The sequence below is a fragment of the Crinia signifera genome, chromosome 2, assembly GCF_055691185.1.
Source record: "Crinia signifera chromosome 2, ASM5569118v1, whole genome shotgun sequence".
Taxonomy (NCBI): Eukaryota; Metazoa; Chordata; class Amphibia; order Anura; family Myobatrachidae; genus Crinia; species Crinia signifera.
This window is the reverse complement of record NC_139218.1, coordinates 347,057,019-347,079,163: the sequence shown is the minus strand read 5'-3', so window position 1 is coordinate 347,079,163 and position 22,145 is coordinate 347,057,019. Positions and strand designations below refer to the sequence as shown.

The 22,145-nt window shown below is 42.4% G+C and overlaps 1 protein-coding gene across 2 annotated transcripts in view; it reads left to right on the top strand.

Moving 5' to 3' along the window:
- Positions 1–22,145, top strand: part of CAB39L (calcium binding protein 39 like) — an 84,762-nt gene that overhangs the window by 45,130 nt on the left and 17,487 nt on the right. For both annotated transcript variants that reach the window (XM_083169671.1, XM_083169672.1), the window contains exons 4-7: positions 2,904–3,022; positions 9,883–10,051; positions 18,918–18,977; positions 22,005–22,070. In XM_083169671.1, the coding sequence (XP_083025797.1) occupies positions 2,904–3,022; positions 9,883–10,051; positions 18,918–18,977; positions 22,005–22,070 (414 nt within the window). The remainder of the gene's footprint in view (positions 1–2,903; positions 3,023–9,882; positions 10,052–18,917; positions 18,978–22,004; positions 22,071–22,145) is intronic.

The window sequence follows — 22,145 nt, the reverse complement described above, 5'->3', positions numbered from 1 at the left end:
TAGCGCCGCTATTGAGACAAGCAAGTCCCGGGTAGCACTATGTCAGTGTTCCCGGCGTTCTCTGCCCGCTCGTGCCGCTATCAGAAACTGATCACGGATAAATGCTTAAATCTAACAGTAAACTATACACTGCTTTAAACTGACGTGGTACATATCCTATATTCTACATATAACAGCTACAATTGCTTACTACACATGTTCACCCTATTCTAGGGTGAGAACGCCGGGAACACTGACATAGTGCTACCCGGGACTTGCTTGTCTCAATAGCGGCGCTATACCCAGCGCGACCGCAGCGTACGATACTGCCGGGAGCACAGCACAAGCGCTGCCCGGAAGGTTACTCCGACAGACAGCGCTGGGGGCACACATTCTGTGCTACCCAACTGCTGCACTGAGAAAGCGGTAACGCAAGTTTATATGCGACCGCCAAAGTATCTGCCTCTAATAGCCCATGTTAAGAGGGTAGTCCCTATCTGATAAACAGGGGGACCCCCAGATAATATTGAGGGCATTGTATGATATTACCATGCGTATATGACAGAAAACTTTGAAAGAACACTGTTTAAACCAGGAGTCACGCACAGCGCGATCCTGTAATAGACACAGAGGCTATTACATCCCTTTAGTCCAAGACTGGGAGAGGGAATAGTGTGTATGCACACACAGACCCAGAGATCCCAATTGGACGTGTATATATAACACAATAAAAATATGATATATGTGCGTCTTATAATATAAATAGCACTGAAATAATCACACAGTATACACAGACGTAACAATAAGGGAGATATATATTTGCTCTGTACCTATATAGAATATCTACTGTTCAGTGGAAATGATATGTGTATGAGAATTGAAGCATTAAATAGAATGCCGACCTGAGGCACGTTTGAAATCTTTATGAATTGGTAATGTACACCTGATGAATAAAATAATACGCTGAATATATTTATCACAGCACTTCCCGGCGGTAAAACCGCTCATTACCGGGTTTTCAGAAGAGGTGGGGAGCACCAAATGGGGTGCTAGTACAAACCACTCCAGTTTTCATCTGTTACATAACGGTACAGCCACTCTGATCCCAGCGAGGATCTCGCTTATTTCTGGGTAACAGAGTTTCTATACGTACGGGCTGTATGATAAGAATTAATTTAATTCTATATAGAAGGAGAGGTACAAATAACAAATTCTTAGTATCCAACTGCACCTGTTCTGGCGGTTAATCCGCTTAAGTACAGATACAGAGATATGCAGATTTGATAACATATATATAAAGGATACCTCTCGCTTAATATGAAATTGTAAAGGTCCTCCCCATACCGATTCAATGCAGATGTGTAAAATTACCACCTTTCAGTAAGCACTATCGTATCCCTGGACAGAATAACGTGGCACACAAGAGGAATATTGACAATAGCACAATGCCTCTGTAATATCAGTAAAATCCTATGAACTACTTGGACAATATATCTGTTTGCATTATTGCAACATAATAACAATAACAGATAACAGCTACTAATAAAGGCAATTGTAGCCAAGATTTGAGTAATAATCTGACATACACATGTTCATCCTTTTCTTTTGATTTTAAAATTTGTACACATTCTTTTTCATTCTTTATCACTCTTTCTATTTTTTAATATTTCACTCTGAGACAAGGTTATATGGTCTCCTTTGAATTGAGAGACCTTTTTTAAGTGAATAAATAAAAGCTACTTTTTATGATAAATAATTAATGAATATTTGATTCTCAGTGCACCCTGCAAAATACTTCTTTTTCTTTGTGGGTGTATAGGTTAAACTTTAAGTAGTGGGTAGCACCCCCAGATCATTTTAGGCGAAGACTTGTTCTCACCTAAATTTTTTGAAAATAACTGGGGGAGGAGAATCTGAATTAAAACTAATAAGACTGGTGCGGGAATTTCTTTTCTTGTGTCTCACGAATATAAGTATATAAATAAATAATTATCACTTTATTTTGCCGGAAAATATAGGTAAACAAGGATGAAATGGTCAAAGTAGGCACAAGTTATTTAAAATATAACTTTGATAGAATAGGATAGAATAACATAATTACTGACACAGACGCATAAGAGAAACTGAAGCTCCTTATTAATACAATTTCTATTTTATTATTTCTTTTGTATTTTTCCTTTTTTTTTTTTTTTTTTTTTTATTATCTTCTCACATTCACTAAAGCACTAGAGGATAAGTAATATCCAGCTTACTCTAGAAACGAGGCCAATAAGGTATAGTGAATATCGGCACAAACCAAGGAAGCCGACAGAGTAGGCTATCACGACGAAATAGTAAAAAGTAAATATGGCTGAAGGACATACCAAAGGGTTAAATAGAGATGAAAAGGGACAGGGGTGGGGCAACAAGGGGCAGGTATTGTATTGTTTAGTCTGGTTAGGTCTTTGTCTTATGAAAGATTGATAAAATAGTGCGACTATATGCATTATGATGATACCTGTATAATTCTGTATGACCAAGTGTAATTCTGTGCAGCTGTGTGAATTGTTTGTCTTTGTGTCTTTTTTGGTATATGTATTGTATATGTTGTTTTATATTGCAAATGAAATTGAATAAAAAGAATTAAACAAAAAAAAAAGAAATCAGACAGAGCAATAATACATGTGAGAATAAGGTATAAAAAGAATACCACCAGAAAAAAATAGATTTGACATAAATACGGTTCTAAAAGGAAACATCAACTGTTCTGTTTAAAGGGCTGACTAACCAATTCATGGATTTAGTGTGTGCGGGAATAGTCATTGTTTTTTTGTTTTGTTGTTTTTTTTGTCCTGAATTTTGTATTCTCTGGTTTTAGTGATATTGTGATGCCATTACTGTAGTTCTTCAGTTAAATGTGTATGACCATACCTCTCGTCATGCAGGGTAAGAAGGATGTGTCTCAGATATTCAACAACATCTTGAGAAGACAGATTGGCACTCGAAGCCCCACTGTGGAGTATATTAGTTCCCATCAACATTTACTCTTTATACTGCTAAAAGGGTAAGTCATAAAGGAATACATTGGAATCACCACAACAAATGATGTCTCCCTATTAATAGATATCCTCATCAGATGCAGCTGTGAATGTTGCATAGTTTGGTAAGAAACGCAGGCCACTGTGGACTGACAGGCTGGCACAGGAGTGTGTATTCACTGGGGGCAGCGGGTTAATTAGACCATTGTATACTACCGCTATTGTGTGTAAGCACAAGAAGGATAAACTCTTCCTTTACCGTTGCATTTCATATAAGGCCAACTACATCATCCTTTAACAAATATAAAAAAAACTAATGATGTGAGCAATAGATTTTATTACCAGTTATTTCTGTACTGCGCGCACATTCTGACACTACCAGTAGATTTTTGGTGTTTTAGGGCGGAAGTCTGATTACCCGGAAGAAACCCAATCAAGTACAGGGGCAGTTTTAAAAACTTAATTGCAATAATATTTATATAGTGCTTTTCTCCAATAGGATTCCATGCACTTTACAGATACTATAAACATAATACTGTTAAGATTTTCAGAAAGTACAGAAACTATAAACACAATACAAATGTGATCCAGCCATTTTCATGCGACCAACAAAGGATCCAAGTGAGGCAGCCATTTGGGCAGAATAAGCAGTGCCTGGAAGAGCGGACACCTGTTGGTGGAGATAAAATATAGACACACAAAAGGGGATTACTATTCGCACAGGACCCTCATAATTGTTTGAGGATTATGGGTGGACCCCCAATACATTATATACACTGAAAATTTGTGACGTGTACTGTGGGGGGTGTGCTACCTCTGGACATCAAAATTGACACATTAACAAAAGAGAGAAAAGTATGTCCTGATGTGGTGCACCTACTAGGACTCATACGAATAAAAATTAACTTTTATTAAACAATCTTAAGATAGCGAAGTATAAAAACACACAAACAAAAAACATGTACGTGTTTAAAAAACGGCGGCTCCCTAATCCCACACTTTTGTTTGGGATGTAAATGGTATTAATACAGGAATAATGTTGCCGGCACCTTTTGTAGTATTTTAAATTTTATTGAAATATCTGGGTGTCTATCGGCTGTGATCCCCTGTGTATAGGCGCATAGCTATAGTATCGGTGTGATTAAGATGTGACCGTAGGGTGGCACAGTATTATGGTGCAAGCCACAGAATCAGAAGTAGTATCCCTGTGTATCTGTCTGGGCTGCTGCTAATACTGCAGATGCAGGTATGACTTAATATCCTCTAAATGAGTTGACACTGGTGTCGACCAAAATGTTGGCCCACAATCATGCGTTAGTCTAGGTTATAGCTGGTCGTGATCAGTGATAAGATCAAATATATAGAGCTCCCCAAACACGTGTGAGAGAGAAGTCCTCTATTGAAATATGTTGACACCGATGTCGACCAAATACCAGCCAGCAATTTGTGTCAATATTTTTGGCTATGATAAAGCCAGAGTCAGTTTAAAGCATAGATTAAATATGTCAGCCCCATTTGGGTAAGCCCCAGGGATAGAAGAAAACTTCTGAGGAGATTCACTGTGTTATGTGTCCATTCCGAGGACTACTAATAACATACACAGTGTTATAGGGGGGTTGAGACAAGCGTTATAAACACTGGGCAGTAAGTAACTGCTAGATATATCAGTCTCAGTGTGATCAGCACATACAGTGCATAGACTGTGTTAATAACGCTTCTCTTAGCTGTTCTGTATAAGCATAAAGATTTGCAACAAAAATGAGTAGAAGCTGCATCAGTGTAGCCACGTAGGAGTGATAATACTAGGTGTCCCCCCTGAGACCTGTGGCTCGAGAGTATCACCACTTGTGCCCAATCACACCTGTGATTTGGTCGACACCAGTGTCAACTCATTTAGAGGATATTAAGTCATACCTGCATCTGCAGTATTAGCAGCAGCCCAGACAGATACACAGGGATACTACTTCTGATTCTGTGGCTTGCACCATAATACTGTGCCACCCTACGGTCACATCTTAATCACACCGATACTATAGCTATGCGCCTATACACAGGGGATCACAGCCGATAGACACCCAGATATTTCAATAAAATTTAAAATACTACAAAAGGTGCCGGCAACATTATTCCTGTATTAATACCATTTACAGCCCAAACAAAGTGTGGGATTAGGGAGCCGCCGTTTTTTAAACACGTACATGTTTTTTGTTTGTGTGTTTTTATACTTCGCTATCTTAAAAATTGTCTAATAAAAGCTAATTTTTATTCGTATGAGTCCTAGTAGGTGCACCACATCAGGACATACTTTTCTCTCTTTTGTTAAGGAGATCAAATATAGTAGGCAAGATCCTTACAAAATAATGAGAACCATTCATTGTACACAAGAGCGTACCAGGTGAGACAGCAACCTAGGGCACAATACATAGGATACATTGAATAAGGGACCAATCAATATGATACCCCTTTCACATCGCACAAAATTATTGGGTCCATACCAGTTTCTTGTCGGTTAGACTCTGTAATTGTAAAAAGTGTTACCGGTTACAGCTAACGAACCGGGTAAAAAGAAGTGTTCTTACTGGTTCGTTGCTGTGCAGTGGTGTGAACAGGTTAATTGGGTCGAGCGATGCTCACACCTATGGAGGAGGCATCGCTTGGAGCAGCTCCAGCTCTGTGCTGCCTCTTCACCCGCCCCCGATGACGCCGCGCCCCCACACAACGTCAGCGAATCGGCAATATTGCTGGTTTGCTTATGCAATCTTAACAGACTGAGCATGCAGGGTCGCACCGAGACTGAACCATTTCAAATTCCCGGTGTGACCCTGTATTTGCGATCTGAAAGCAGTATTAGTGTAACATACCGTAGGGAATTAACGTACAGTAGTAATCTGTAACACTACATATTAATTGTGGATTTCTGAATTTGTCAGCCATGTTCTTGGCCTGTCATGTATCTGAACCGTTTAGAGGGCATCCCGTAGATGTCCCAGTGCAATTGCAAGCCAAGACTTCCCAATTGTTAAAGTTTAGTCAAATCTAATGTAATCAAGTTACAATCTATCTGGGGTGCCACTCTAGCACTGTTCCGAAAATAGCTGACCTGTCACATCTCTGTATTGGTGGAAAGCAGAGCAGGGGAGAAAACTAAACCACCTTCTTTGTGAGCCATAGTCAATGAAACTAGGTTTATTAATATTTTATTAGTTTGTTAATCATTTATGATACCAGTTTCCACTGGCTTGTTTAGGAATTCCATGTTATAGGTATTTGCCTGCATGGTAATGTACACAGATGAATAGATTAACATGTAGCCGACAGAATGTCAATGATATATGCTGCCTGAATGTCACACAGGGAAACATGACTGTAAAGCTTATTATTGAGGTCAGTTACCATGTAATTGTGGCATGTTACTTGTAGATATTCACCCTCTTTCCAAGGATTTGTAGTTTACTCTGTCAGAGTAGAATCCGTATTACGTGCTTCCGGCTGATAAATGTTTTACGTTTAAAATCCCATTGCTATTTAATTCATTTTTATTTATTTTTAAATGGATTGAGCTTAATATTTTCCAAATTATTTCACCCCTGTTGTGAGTAATCTTATTTAACAACGTTTAGATTTTAGCAATTACACCAATACCCCTTTCACACCAACATGCCCAACCTGGGTTACTGAATACTGTTTCAAGTTGTATCACAGTGGCTTGAAACCCCGTTTTGCGCTACAGAATGGACCCGGGTTATTGCCATCTTTGATTTGCCTGCACTTGGAGATGACCTCTGTATTGGTTTTGCCGATGTACAATGGTTGAGCAGAGGACAACCCATCAGGAGGCGTCTATTTAGGCATATTATCGCACGGCCGCTGCTTACATTGACGCAGTTGCAGTGGTTATCTCCGAATCAGGCCCCAAGTTGCATTACTTGACGTGTGAGTTGTCCCGTTTCTACATTATGTTCTTGTCACAACATAATGACCTCTTGGAATGACCTAGTCAATGAAACTGGGTCCTCTGGGATTTTCCTTTGCAAAATGCACTTTACACAACAATGGTTTGAAAATGCTGCTGGAACTTAAAATAACCCATGCCTGCTGGCTTGTACTGTGTAAGTGCCTGCGGCCTGTAAGATTTATTTATGTCCTGGTGCTTGAGGTTTTAGTGTTACCATTTGGGATTTTTCCAGTGTGCAACATACATTTTGTGAGTCACCCAGGAAATCTAGCAATGCTATTATATTTCCTGCTGTGTTAATAATTGTAGGTTATCTGCCTGAGATTTCCATAACCTTATTGTCAGTAAGTAGCTAAAATACTGTTCTGCCTATCCAAGCTTATGGATATCATCCAGGGGTACCTGAGCTACAGTCTGTACCCTCTTTGGATGTTCCTGCTGCCCAAGTTACCCTCCGGTAACAATAGTTCTATGTTGTTTGAGGCTGACCTCTGCACAGCAGTGATATCTACAGAGAGATCTGGTCATTCACTGACCAATTTTAGTGCACATTCTAGATGAATGGCGTCAGCAGGAAAAACACAGCAATTCAATAGTGCAAATGGGATTTTCATAATTGGTGGAGTTTGTGTTTTTCTGATCTGAACTTTGGGCTGGTTGTTTGTATGAAGGAATCTTGGTGGCCTTCTGAAAATCCTATGCATGGAAGAGAACAGCAGATGAGGTATGGATTAAGAGCATTGGATATGCTGGTGCTAGGACCATCTATGCTGGATGCAGGGTGCTTAGAACAACTGCAGGCTATACTGGATGCTGAGCTCAGTTTAGCCAGGCAGGGATGGACTACACTGGATACAGAAGTAACACAGATTAGGAAAGGGGACGACTGAGCTGATTGAACTGGAAATGGGATAACTGGTAACAAAGATCAGACTTATCTGGAGCCAATAAAAGGCTTTGAACAGTACTGTTGTAGTTAGTGTTATGGAAGCTTTATTTGGCAGGATAAGTTGGACTTTTTGGGAGCACTGGTGCTGCAGAACAGATCAGTACTGGAAGCTTTGTTAGTCAGGCCGAAGTTGAGTTGCTGGGAGAGGTGGAGTTGCCCTAAACAACCATTCAGCTTATAGCTAGCACTTATCAAGTACATTTTATGCAATGATGGCTAGGAGCTGCGTGGTTGCCATGGGCAACTAGTCCACTTGCAGAATCTTTTGTAGTTTTAATACATTTACCCAGTAGTCTCTTATTTTATCTTAGAAGAAGGTACTTGTGTATTTTGGAGGCGCCCATCGCATCGCATACCATTACGCATGCGATGGTATGCGATGTGACGCGATTTCGTTGATTAGTGTACGATGGCATACAATTTTCAAATTGTATGCCATTGTACATGGCATACAATGCCATACGATGCGATGCGATTAAACATTGTATAAGCACCCTAATGGGTGCTTACAATGTTAAATGCACCCCCACGCCACCCCCCTACTATAAACGTGAACCCGAAGCGTGGCGAGCGCAGCGGTACGCGTCCTATGACCTTTTCATACCCCCACTATCCACGTCGGCGTGGAGTTGAGAATAGATTAGTGTGGCGAGCCACCAAGCCCGAAGCGTGGCGAGGGGACGCGGATACCTGTGAAGCCCGCGAAGGGACGCGTTTACCTGTGAAGGTATCCGCGTCCCCGCGCGGGGCTCGCTGCGCTCACCACACTAATCTATTCTCAACTCCACGCCGACGTGGATAGTGGGGGTATGAAAAGGTCGTAGGACGCGTACCGCCGCCCCTCGCCACGCTTCGGGTTCACGTTTATAGTGGGGGGTGTCGTGGGGGTGCATTTAACATTGTAAGCACCATTAGGGTGCTCAAAACCACCCTTTAGGGTGCTTATACGATTTTTCATCGTATAGGGGGTCAAAATCGCGATGCGATACGTTCATCGAACGATGCTGAAATTGGGCGCCGCCAAAATACACAAGTACCTAGAAGAAAAGTGCTGGGCAAGTCTGTTACATCAGTGCATATGCAGCTATTCTATTGTCATTGGAGGCTTGCAGACTGCTCACACAGGCCCCGGAAATCATCCGCCTCCGCAGAGCCAGGGATATGGAGCACACATTGCCTCACAACCATGAACATTTGGAAAGTAGGGTATGTTCTGGGTTATACACTACATTGGCAACCAATAACACAGAACTGCAGAGCTACCTTATTAATAAAGTACATGCAGTCCTGTATATAATTTTGAAAAGACCAGTGCCAACCCACATCTGGCGGCCAGTGCACAGTGCCAACCCACGCCTGACGGCTAATGCACAATGCCGACATGTACAGTGTGATTGTTATGCATACAAATGTAGATGCAAATCTAATGGCTTTAGACGACCCCAATAATGGTGCCTAATATTCAAGGCACATTCCTATGCTGCTGGATAATATGCAAAGAAGGCCACATTTTAATAACTAGGGGCAGGCTAGATAGTCTAAATGGTTCTCATCTGCGAGCAAATTCTATGTTTCTATACAAAATAGACCACAGATCTCTGGGTTGGGGTACCATTTTCTACCCCCATATAATACCTTTTTACTGCTTAACAGCACTAAAGCCCTGAGTTCAGTATCCCTGTCACTGTGGACCAGATGCATAAAGCTTCAAAAGTGATAAAATGGAGAGTGAAAAACAGCCAGCCAATCAGCTCCTGCCTGACCGTTTTCAAACAGTCTGTGACATGACAAGTAGGAGCTGATTGGCTGGCTATTTATCAATCTCCATTTTATCACTTTTGAAGCTTAGTACATCTGTCCCTGTATCCTTCCTGAATTATATCTTCTTCTGTACAGTAACTAGCTAGCAGGATAGGCTGAATGACTTTCTTACTTTGGATGTGCTTACAGTATGTGTGCATGTTTGTGTTTTTTTCTTTTAGGTATGAATCCCCCCAAGTGGCTTTGCATTGTGGGATAATGCTTCGGGAATGTGTCCGTCATGAACCGCTGGCCAAAACAGTCCTTTACTCTGACCAGTTTGGGGACTTCTTTAAATATGTAGAAATGTCAACATTCGACATAGCTTCTGATGCCTTTGCTACATTTAAGGTAAATTATTTAATACTCTGTTCAATGTTTATGTAGTTTAAAATAGAACTCCTACCAAATGTATTTGTCTTCCTGTGTCATTACAAGGCGAGATTTCTCAGAAGTTATTTCTGTAGTCCAAATCGAAATACAATACTCTGTATAAAAAGGACCAACCAAGACGCAAGATGGTTATTAATAAAGAATTGATGCATTTCTCAGGTTAGGAATAAAATGAAAGTCTTTTCCCCCGCCATATTAGAGGGGTGCCGGACGGGTTCCCGACAGTCATTTACCCGACTGTCAAAACGCCGACAGCCGGGTGCCCGACGGCCACCCGCTATTTTTCCTCGTGGGGGACCACGACCCCCATAGAGGGAGAATAGAATAGGTGTGCCCGCAGCGTGGCGAACGCAGCGAGCCCGCAAGGGGCTTTTTTGTGCTCGCCATGCTGTCTGACTCCGGGCAGTCGGGATGACTGTCGGGATCCCGACTGTCGAAGTCACATACCACACCCATATTAGAGACCACCAGGTTGTTAGATGTATTGTATTATTGTCTTACCGAAAAGCAGGTTTTCACGGAACCTGATGTGTTGGACTTGGTTAGCGGTGGATTGCTATTGGGCTTTTACAGTACATTACAATCTGAATGCAGGGCTGGTTGAGAACATTTATCTGAATTCTCACTTGGATCATGACCTTTGGGTGAAATGATTAGAAAATAAATAGTTGTAAGATTTTTCTAGCTATCCCCTATTTGATTACAAATATATTTACATTTTGGGAACCTTGCTCTGTTCTTAGGAGTGTGTATGGGTCATGAATTTTGCAGCATCTTTACCATTCCTGGGATTGGTTTTGTCCATGTTTTTCCTTCCATAACATTTGTTTTGTGTACATTTCTTATGAAGTGGCAAGTTAAAAGTTTGGGGAGGCTGGGAGGTTCTAGTAGGGTAACAGTGAGATGGGGGCAGTGTACACATGGGATTACCCCCACCCAATGGAATGCTACCCGTGTACTCCCACGCTATACTGGTGATTGATTATTCCCCAGCTGCTGCCTTGCACAAAGGATGAAATGTCATGTGAACTGTTTCCGGCCCTGAGACAGGTGGGGAGAAGAAATTGAGGGTCAGGACAGGGAGCAGACCTGAGATTAGAGATTGGGATCTGGCGGCAGGCTGGAAGCGGCAGGATGTCTGCAGGTGTAAGACTCAGGAGCTGCCTGCAGGAGCACACTGAGATGTAAAAGAAGGCTGGGAAATGTATGGAAAGCCCTAATGGGGTGGGGTCTATATTCACCACTATTATGATTACTGACCCCTCGAAGTTACACATCACTGTAAAATATCAGTGTAAAACACTGTTAAAAATAATGCAAAATGTAAAAAGGACAAAGTATACTGACAAGACACAGAAACATTTGGGGGAGGGGTGCGTGATGGGATAGGAAAACACTGCTGGAAGATGTTGTTTTCCATGTTAAAACACTTAAATATGAAAAGTGCTCATCCCCCTTCCCCCAAAGGAAACCACTGACCAACACATTATACTCCTACTAATAAATAGAACACTCATCGTCTCTTCCTCCCACCCCCATCAACAATCCTCCCCACTGTCAGGTCCTTCACACACCGCTCCGAAGGAATGTGCCATATACTGCTAACTCGGGTCCAGTCCAGATATGTACATAGGGACAAGCTTACCTAAGTACATACCTAAGTGGTTATCTGCTGTTAGATTCTTGACAATACAGTCTTTTTATGGTGTTCTGAACCTCTTCATTGTAATGGACAATTCCTCTCTACTTATTTCTCTCATCTGAGCACTGCTACCTTCTTTTCTGGAGTCTCCCGATGCATCCTGGTCACATCATGTTGTGCTAAAGAAGCATTTTCAGTAAAAAAGATACCAGGCACTAGCAAGGTATCACAGGACCTGGTGTTTAGAGAGGGGCTGTCTGGTGCGACCGCAGCAATGACACATCGATTTCTTTAAGCTTCAAAGGAACCGATCTCTGATGATAATTTATCAATATTTTGGTATAGAAGGAAATATTCCTTGAGAGTTTTTCTTCCTTTAACCCATTTGAGTGCCAACATCTCTAATGCTGCTTTCAGACCGCATAACTGGCTTTGACCCTGTATTTGGAAACGTTTCCAAAAACGGGTCTGCCAGATAAAACCCCTTTCACACCGCAGCACTTAAACGGTATATTACCGTTTAAGTGCCGATTTTTTGACACTGGCAGACCCGTTTTTGGAAACTTTCCAAATACAGGGTCAAAGCCAGTGCAGCCTTCAGCCCTCCCCTCCGTGCAGTTCCCCCCCCCCCCTCGCGTGTCGACCGAGAGCATGTCGACGCCCCCCGCACATGTCGACGCCCCCCGCGCATGTCGACGCCCCCCGCGCGTGTCGACGCCCCCCCACCCCACCCCGCGTGTCGGCGACCCCCCCCCCGTGTCGACTTACCCCGTGCCGGTACCTCCGTTGTGGACTGCAGCTCAGTATGCTCGGAAAGCACTTATGAAAAAAGTGTCTTCCAGAAAATGGCTGCCCCATAGGAAACCCTGTTTAAAAAAACTGTCTTCCGTATGGGGGGCAGCCATTTTCTGAAAGACACTTTTTTCATAAGTGCTTTCCGAGCATACTGAGCTGCAGTGCCGGGAACCACAACGGAGATACCGGCACGGGGTAAGTCGACACGGGGGGGGGCGCCGACACGCGCGGGGGGGTCGACACGCGCGGGGGGCCGTCGACACGCGCGGGGGGCGTCGACACGCGCGCGGGGGGTGTCGACACGCGCGGGGGGGGGGCTCCAGTGCTGTGAATACTTAATGAGCGCTCATTAAGTATTCACTGTGCTGAATTTAGGACCCAGCTCATTGGCTGGGTCCTAAATACCGTTTCTGAGCCGATTTTTGCGCTAAAATACCGGTTCAGAAACGGGTAGGACCCTGCATTTTAACCGGTTAGAAAAAACGGCATTTTCTAACCGGTTAAGTGGGACTGGACCTTTCAGACCGCACACATTACCGTTTTAAAACGGTAAAAAAACGGCAATTTACCGTTTTAAAAGTGCGGTCTGAAAGGGGCATCAGAGATGTTCAAAATATTCTCAAAAAAATGCCAATGTTTGCTTGGCAATTTTCACACCTATTTTGACTAATTCACTTGGCACTCAAAGGGTTAATGATCCTCTTATATCCCATTTTATATGCAATATCAGTGCAACTCTAGCTGGGTGCATGTTAAAAGACCCTTCAAACGATGCAATGTTACCTACGATATCCCTTGAACTGGCTGGAACTCTGACAAATGATATAGTGCATACACACTGAACGATTTAACAAACAATATCGTCCAGTATGTGCCACATACAGAACCATGCTGTCGTTCACTATCTAGTCAGGATTTTACTGCATGTACAGAGGATGGAGGACATCGCTAACAACCCACGAGAGCAGGTATCATTAACGATATAGTGCTTACACATTAGACCAGTGGTAGCCAACCCTAGCCCTCGAGAGCTACCAACAGTTCACATTTGCCATACAACCTAGCTGCTGCACAGCTGCACTCATTAATCACTGACACATTTTAAACGATACACAGATGGAGCTAATTAGCTCACTTGTGATTCTGGGGTAGATTTATTATAGCGGCGCCTATCGCGCCGCTATAACAGTTCCTGCTTCGCCTCATTAGCGAGGCGAAGCAGGAGGGGACACCGACAAGATCTGTTAAAATCTTGCCGCCGGAGTGGGGGAGCGCTAACTCCCCCCTCCGGCGATGTCCCTCCTGGAGACAGCGCATCAGTTAATACTGATGCGCCTTTTCTTTCCCCCCCCATGCCGGCTCACTGCGCATGCGTGGGATCTCGCTAGTCTCGCGAGATCCCAGCGCAGCTCAGCACCAGCAGCAGGGACAGCGCTGTCCCTGCTGTTAGGTATAGGGCATCGCCGCCTGCAGCTGGCGAAGTCGACAGCTGCTGGCGGCGGAACGGTCAGCGATGCTGACCGTTCATAAATCTGGCAGGAGGCAGGGGCGCAGTGCAAAATATCGCCCCTGCGCTATGCCTCCTGCCCCACACCGCCGGCGTTAGAGTAAACGCTCGGCGGGTGTGATAGATCAGGGGAAGCGCTATCCCCTGCTATAACGCACGGGGATAGCGCAGATTCCCCTGATCGCCTAGTCATAAATTTACCCCTCTGTGAGGAGACCTGCAAAACATGCACTGTTGGTAGCTCTCGAGGACTAGGGTTGGCTACCCCAGCATTAGACGATATGCACAAAAATATAATTACTGATATAGTTGTTGAGCATATTGTTATAGATAATCATTTAGAGTCTACGCACCTTACAAAAAAATGCAGACACCCTTTCTTAAAATCTCAATGTTCCATAATGAAATGTAAAATGAACTGCAACAATAAACCTATATTGAAATTCTTCTAGTCCATAGAACAAGGAACACCTTTTTATTTCCTATTTGTTAAAATTTTTTTAGCAAAAATTCAATCTTTACGGAATAAAAATTACAGTTTTAAGTTTTACAAAAGCCCCTACTATTTAACCCCAAACGGAAGAAAAGCATTTCTTCATGACTTGTCGATGAATGTCACAGTCGGGATGTATTTGGATCGTTAAAGTTGTCCAATACAACAACATTTTTATTTCTCTTTGAATTAAATGTATTCGTGTTTGTATGACAGTGGGACTGATTCAGAGATGGAAGCAGGACAAGTTGCTGCCGCGTCTTTGGGCAATGTGTAAAAATGCTAATGCTGACAGGAAAATTATGGCTTCTGCGAGCATCTATAATCCAAGGGCAGCATTGGAAAACGCAGCATCATATTACCATTGCAATCGGTCGTGATGTGTTCAGTATTGGTCACCTCAATAAGCAAATCCTTTCTCAGAATGACCCCTGGAACTGTTCAGCCGGGGCCCGGAAATCTGCACCCTGGCCGCACAGCACCCAGAAAACTGAGGCCACATTATTGTTACTGAATTTGTTTTGATCAGTTATATAATTTATTATAGCATCATTTGGGTGCATTGGGTTCTATTTTAGATGATTATGATGCCAAAAGCAGCAATTTATGTCCTTTTATATTGCCTTTAGCTTTTTTTGCAGCAAAATGTGAGAGTAAACATGAATACTTTACTTTCAAAATGTAAGCGGAAAGTATTGAATTTAATAAAAGATTTACTTTAGTATTTTATATAGTATTATATATAAATGTAATATTTTACACCACCTAATGTTCATGTTGAACATTGAGGCCTGTATTTGGATTTAAAAAATAAAAAATGAAAGACACTACGTTACAGAAAACATCCAATAAGCAGAGGAAAAACAAACAGTAAAAGGAACAGCCAAGAATTTCGCACTGTTCCAATATTAGCACAACGCTGTGATCTGTAGCGGCTTTTACATTTTACAACTAGGCAACACAAGACAGCATAAGGTACAGTAGTAGGTAAACAGCAGCAGTCCTCAAAATATAATATGACCATAATCTGAATATTGGAAACCTAATGAAATAATAAGGTATCAAAGAAAGGGAAGGAGCAATGGGATCAAAATAAGAAGGGTAGAACAATAATAAACAGCGGCAGCTGCAGTACAGACTACAGGGGTTCAGCCAATTAGCGCAAATGAACATACATGCAAATATGTATGTAACATGCTGGCTGCAGATCCCCAGGGATTGGCAGTGCTGTGTCGATCACTCAACGATGCAGCACTCTGCTTCACTTTCCTTAAAAGCCCACCCCCTATTGAGCCAATGTGAGTATGGGGGTGGGCTTAGCCTAATGCTTCATTCCAGGTACTACGCGGTTCCAGCGATACAGCGCTGCTGATCCCCAGAGGCCTGTAACCAGCACATGTTACATACATCTTTGTATGTGTATTTATGTGTGAACTGGCTCCCACTTGCACTGGGTCATCTGTTCTATAGCTGCCGTTGATAAAAAAAAAAAAAAAAGATATTAATAGGTTCCCAGCATTGCTGAGTTCTGGAAAGTGAACTCCGAACTCATGACTTGGTGATATTTTTGAAGAGTATCCTGTAAAAGGGAGGTAATGGATTTTATAGAAGAAACCTACCACAATCTGTTGGCAAGAGCATCATGGGTGGGAGGATATTTCGCGATGAGGAGTATAGACGCATTGCACCAAACTAAATGCAAGGGCCCATGCACCAGGAGCACAAGTGGGTCCACTCACTTTTATATAACCTCACAATTATTTCTGAAATCACAGGACTTTTTGTACATCGTATAATTAAAGTTGCATTAAGTTATTAATTTAATTACACCAAGGAATGTGTGGAACAGTACCTTACTGTTCTGCCAGGCACAGCATAGTTTTAGGTGCTGACAGGCCTGTTCAAGGCTCATTACAGTGCACCAACGGAACAAATTGTATTAATGCTTTCTCCTGTAGTAGTTACATAAGCTGGGATCTATATCTTACCCGGAGAACAGCATGCAATGTACTGGAACAGTGTCTATTGTAAAATTTATATAGCTCCACTGTAGTTGCTGTATAACTATAGCAACAAAAATCTGAATCTCTGATAGGGGGGTTGGCAGCGGACCCAGCCCTGGTAATTAGAACACCCAATCCTCAGCTCCACTGTACACCGCTGCGGAAAGTGATTGGGATGATCTTGTGGAAGGCATTGACCTGAATACTTGCTCTATAGCCTGGTCACCCATTAGGCAAAGTAGGCGGAACATGTGACTGAACAATGCTATGATGTAAGGAGGATATAAATTGGAGTAGGTATCCACAGCCTGAAGCCCCATACAAACGACACAATTTTTTAAAAGCTATTGTTTAAAATTACCCTTCTGAGTGACCGCTTTTAAAAAGAGTGTAGCGTGACACCCACTGTCTTTGGAACAAACGGCGAGGGTCCCTTGTTTTTGGCAATCCACGCCGAAAGCAAGCCACCCTCACCACAGACACCCCCTCCCCGTGGCATTGAATTGGCCCCTTCAGTGGTCAACCCAATGCCTGTAGACCCAACGGCAGTATACCTTAGAAACACACGGCATGTTCCATTTAAGTTTTTTGCCACCTCAACGTACTTCACCTAACAGCCTTCATCTTCAGTGATCAACTTTTTTTTCCCATTGATTCTTCTGAGCAGGAAAAAAAATTCTAAAATCACTACAGAGCTATGTAAACGTTCATTTCTGTTCTCTTCATTCAGGACTCTCTCTGGCCAGGCTTCTCTGGGTGTGTAGAGCACTTGGCTGGAACATTCTGAGTGCTTATTCTATTGGCACAAGCAATAAAACACCAGCAGTTTGTAGCGAATAGAAATGAAGCATATGAGGTCATATTTTCCTGCTTATTCCAATCTATGTAGATATCTGGATCATGCAACACACACTCCATTTATTGAGCTAATTAACTGTGGTGTCTCATTACTTACGGGACAGTAGCCTTATGGCTTGTTCTCGCTATTTAATAAGCGGTCCGGTGTAGATGTGATAGTCACTTGTTAGGTTATGGTGACATCGCGATTATAAACCATGGGGTATCTACTACAGTATGTTCCCTATATTTTAACGTGCTAAAAACTTTTGTGCCACAAATGCATCGTTGGTTACCATCAGAGGCGTACCTAGATATTCGTAGGCCCCATAGCAAAAGTTTGTAAGGGCCCCTTATTTAGCAACTGATGGTGATAGATGTATGTAAAACATATTACTTACACAGCAAAGATGGGGCCCCTTCAGCTCCGGGCCCCATAGCAGCTGCACCTCCTGCACCTATGGTAGTTACGCCCTTGGTTACCATGGTGATTGGTGCGTTCTGTGTCAATGATTTTACACTTGAATAAACTACTCCCCAAGCATGACATGGATTGAGGATTTCTGTGGAAGCAGATGGGATAAATACTAACCCAGCAAAAGAGAGAGACCCTACTTTGTATTATTAAAGAAGTTCCCAAAACATAACCTGTATAGCAAAACTCCTCCCTTGTAATACAGATTTTAAGATTATCCATGCTTGAGCACAGGTGACTTAATTAGTACCATTGTCAATTTGACTTAACCATCTGCAAACGAGAAAGGAAAGCAAACTGGACTGTAATGATTAAGTTTGGAAACTCTCTTATAGGGGGTACTCAAGGACTGGAGCGGCCAACCACTGTATGCCAGTGGTTCTCATACTTTGTCTTCAAGGTGGCCTAACCGTTTCGGTTTTAAGGATATCCATGACTGAGCGCAGATTGTTTAATCAAATGGACCGAGGTCTTAATTAGGTCACGTAGGCATAAGTATGGTTATCCTTTAAAATCTGGGTTAAAGACCTAATTTGGGAATCTTTGCTGTATACTCTGATTGGGAGATCTGCACTGGCCTTACGGGGCCTACACACAAGGAGATGTTGCTGAGTGATCTGAGCAATGTAAATCGCTTAGCACACGTTCTCTGGTGAGAACACTGGCCCTGACCAGCAATTAACCAGATTTATCTTCGCTATCGCCCCTACACGCGGACCAATGTAGGGGCATTTTCTATGTGACCTAGTGATATTACTTAGAAACTGCCCTGGAATCGCCTCGTGTGTAGGCCCCACAAGAGTGAGCAATCCAAGGTCACTGTGCATATTGCAAGAAACACTGTTTAATCAAATCCTCACTGAAATACTTGAAGCTTTAAAAGAATAGAATACAGTAATAATTATTGCAAAAAGGAGGTTACCTTTTTTAATTTATGGATAAATATTTATTTTCCTACTGTATCTAGGAAATTATACATGGCTAGATTTTGACTATACTCCATACATACAGTACATATATTGAAGCAATACTGCCATACAGTCATCCCTCAGTGATTTTTGTTGTTTTACAGGACTTGCTAACAAGGCACAAGCTGACCGTAGCTGAATTTCTAGAACAGAACTACGATACAGTAAGTATGTCAAATCTTTCTTGATAACACAGCGCTACATAATTAGGACGAGTATATCAATAATTTAAATGCCAAATGTAAGTTGGGGAGAAAGCACTCTGTTCCACTTACAAATGCGAGTACCATGCCATGTTGCTTATTGAGCAGATGTACATATTAACTGCTCATTGCAAGACCTGGTAAGAAAGGAATATATTGTTTCTCTCCAGCACAATGAATGGCATTATTAACCAGTCTTGAACACTACATGATAATAGAATCCAGAGATATTGGTTACATATATTTGCGCAAATGTATGATTTCAAGCCCCCAAGCCGTCACCAGGGCTTCTCTGTATATTGGATATCCCTATTGCTATATCTAGGTCCGGGTGCTGTATCTTTTTTTCTTATCCAATATTACCCGCACCTGAGGGGTATTACTAAACCCTCTGGGACTTCTTTAAAAGAGCACCATGCATATATACACTCCTGGTTGTGAGTGCGGACCCTAAATTATATATATATATATATATATATATATATCCTATCCCTTACGTCCCCACCTTGGCGGAGAAGAAATGACCAGCTCTCAGGATAAATAGCAAAAAGGAAGAAAGTGTGTATAACCCCTTGAGTGGTGGATTTTGCAGGGGTAGGACAAACCTACCAGGGCAGGTTTGTCCTGCCCCAGCAAAACCCACCACAGAGCGTAGAGTCCCTCCCACCCACCTGTCCGGGCACCCCCCTCACCTCCGCTCCAGCATTTGTATGACGGAGCTCCACTGCCGCTTCCCCAGCTGCCAGTCACAGCAGTGACCACAGGCGGCAGGCCCGGGGATGTTCGGGGCAGCTCGGGAGGACTCAGGCGCCTGAACTTCTCAGCACTCTTGAGTCCCCCCGAGCCTCCCTGAACATCCCGAGCCTGCCGCCTGCTCCCTGCAAATAATGGCGGCGGGGGCAGCGGCAGGGGAGCTCCGGCATATGATTGCCAGAGCAGAGAGGTGCGGGGGAGCGACGGGCGGGAAGGTGAGAGGAGGTGGTGGGGGGGGGGGGGGGGTGCCCAGACAGGTGATGCGCCAGTGATGCACAGCTGCAGGCACCACTAGCACACACCTTGATATTAGTGGTGCACCACTAGCACACACCTTGATATTAGTGGTGTGCCCGGAAATTTTCCGGGACAGCCCGCTGCGGCAGCAAAGCTGAGCCCGGAATATTTCCTGGAATATATACATATACATAGGGAAATGGCTTCCAAGATTGCAGCCTTTCTCCCGTATCAGACAGCATGTTGCCTCCGCATGTAGCTGTTCCTTATGCAGCAACTTATAGTTGGGTTATTTGATTGCAGGTTACATTGTTGCGAGTAATAAATAAAGCCCTCTGCACACGATCTTTGCAAACATGTAACATGTGTACTTGTCTATATTCTGGACTATCAGGACTGTAGGAAAGGTCTCGTACTAATAATAAATCAGATGAGGTGTTTATTGAATATGGTGATCATTTGCTGCGGTATCACATACTTCAGTGACGGGAACATTTAAATGGATGCTAAAATCACTGGAAATAGCAGGGGTACGAATCTATATATTTAGAACATGTGTATTGTGGGACAGAAGATTCCATTCAGAAGTATTTATTTTGTGGTGTTCAGTTTTATGATGAGTGTTAGTAATCCATATTTAGTGCTTACTATTAATGGTCTGAGTTCTGAACAGTGTTACACTGACACCATATTTTCCTCCTTTTACTGTTGTGTGGTATAAAAGTTTCAGACTGTAAAGAAACATTTTTGCGATAAACAAATATTTTTGAGAAGACATTCTATCAAATCACTGGGAACCAATGGTATTACTAAGAAATGGTACATTATTTATACTAATGACTAATGTAAAACCATTGCTCCCAAACCACTTTTATAGTTCATCCATAGGGTCTGTTATGTGGAGAGTCAGGATTTGCTTATTTTTGTTAACATATGTTATGATTGGCAGCCAACAGCACTGGTTGCCCTATTAAATTGAGCATAAATAATTTGATTTGCTCCTGGACCCACCAACCAATGCCAGCAAGTGTCCCAAGACATCAGACGGTGCACATTTTGGGAACCACTAATGTAACCACTACTGTTAGTTAATAATGCGTGCCCTCACATTTTTGTGGGGCCTCCAAAATCCTTAGTTATTGCAAATTGAGTATGGAATTCCACGTACATTTTATCACTATAAAATTTTGTTTGTTATTTTAAGACCAAAGCGAGTCTACAAAGACAAAAGTATCCATATAATACAGCAGTTACAAGTTACAGAATTAAGGGCCTTATTAAGCATTGATTGCTAATTTGAAAACCTAAAATCAAGCCATTTATGGTCCATATCTTAAGTGACAGGAAGCCAGCGTTTCTGGGTGGAAACATTCAGTTTTCTTGGTGTGTCTGTAAAAACCGCTGGTGCAGCAAAGCATTTTTGGGGTAGGTCTCTGAATTCAGTGCTAACCACATCCAGCCTGTTTCAGTCACAGATTAGTGGAACCCTCAGACTTGTTCACATTTACTCTAATTCGAAGTACTCTTCAATGTTCCCGGGATTTGAGAATGTTCCCAGGATTTGGGAATGCACAGCGATTTTTGCAATTTCGCAATGGGCATTTATTTCCTACTGGGCATCGGCTTTTTGCTCAGTCAACTGCGTTTTCTCTATATATAGTAATCCATGCTGAATTAGAGCCAAAATGTGCAGCCTATTTTGCTGTCCTGAAGTTTAACAGTTGCTAAAGGAATAATCATGGCAAAGTATATTTATGAAATGCCTTTGTTTTTTTATTGAATGTCTGTAAATTGAAAAAGGTAATTTATTCAGCTATGGCACTATCTTTCCAGCTGTCCCAGTGACGTTTATACAGTGCTCAGCATTAAAATGTTTAAACCAACCACCTTGTTTGCAGTTATTGGTGGAATCAATGTCAGATGTCCTTCACTGTACTTCCCAAGCACACTGTTTAACCTGTGATTGCATACTACTAATTTGTCTATCAATTTGTCTAGATATTTAATGACTATGAAAAGCTTCTACACTCAGAGAACTATGTGACAAAAAGACAGTCATTGAAGGTAACCCCCATTATATACTCTTGTATTTTATTTATTAATTAATGTTGTTGATAAATACTTCATATTATGCTTGTG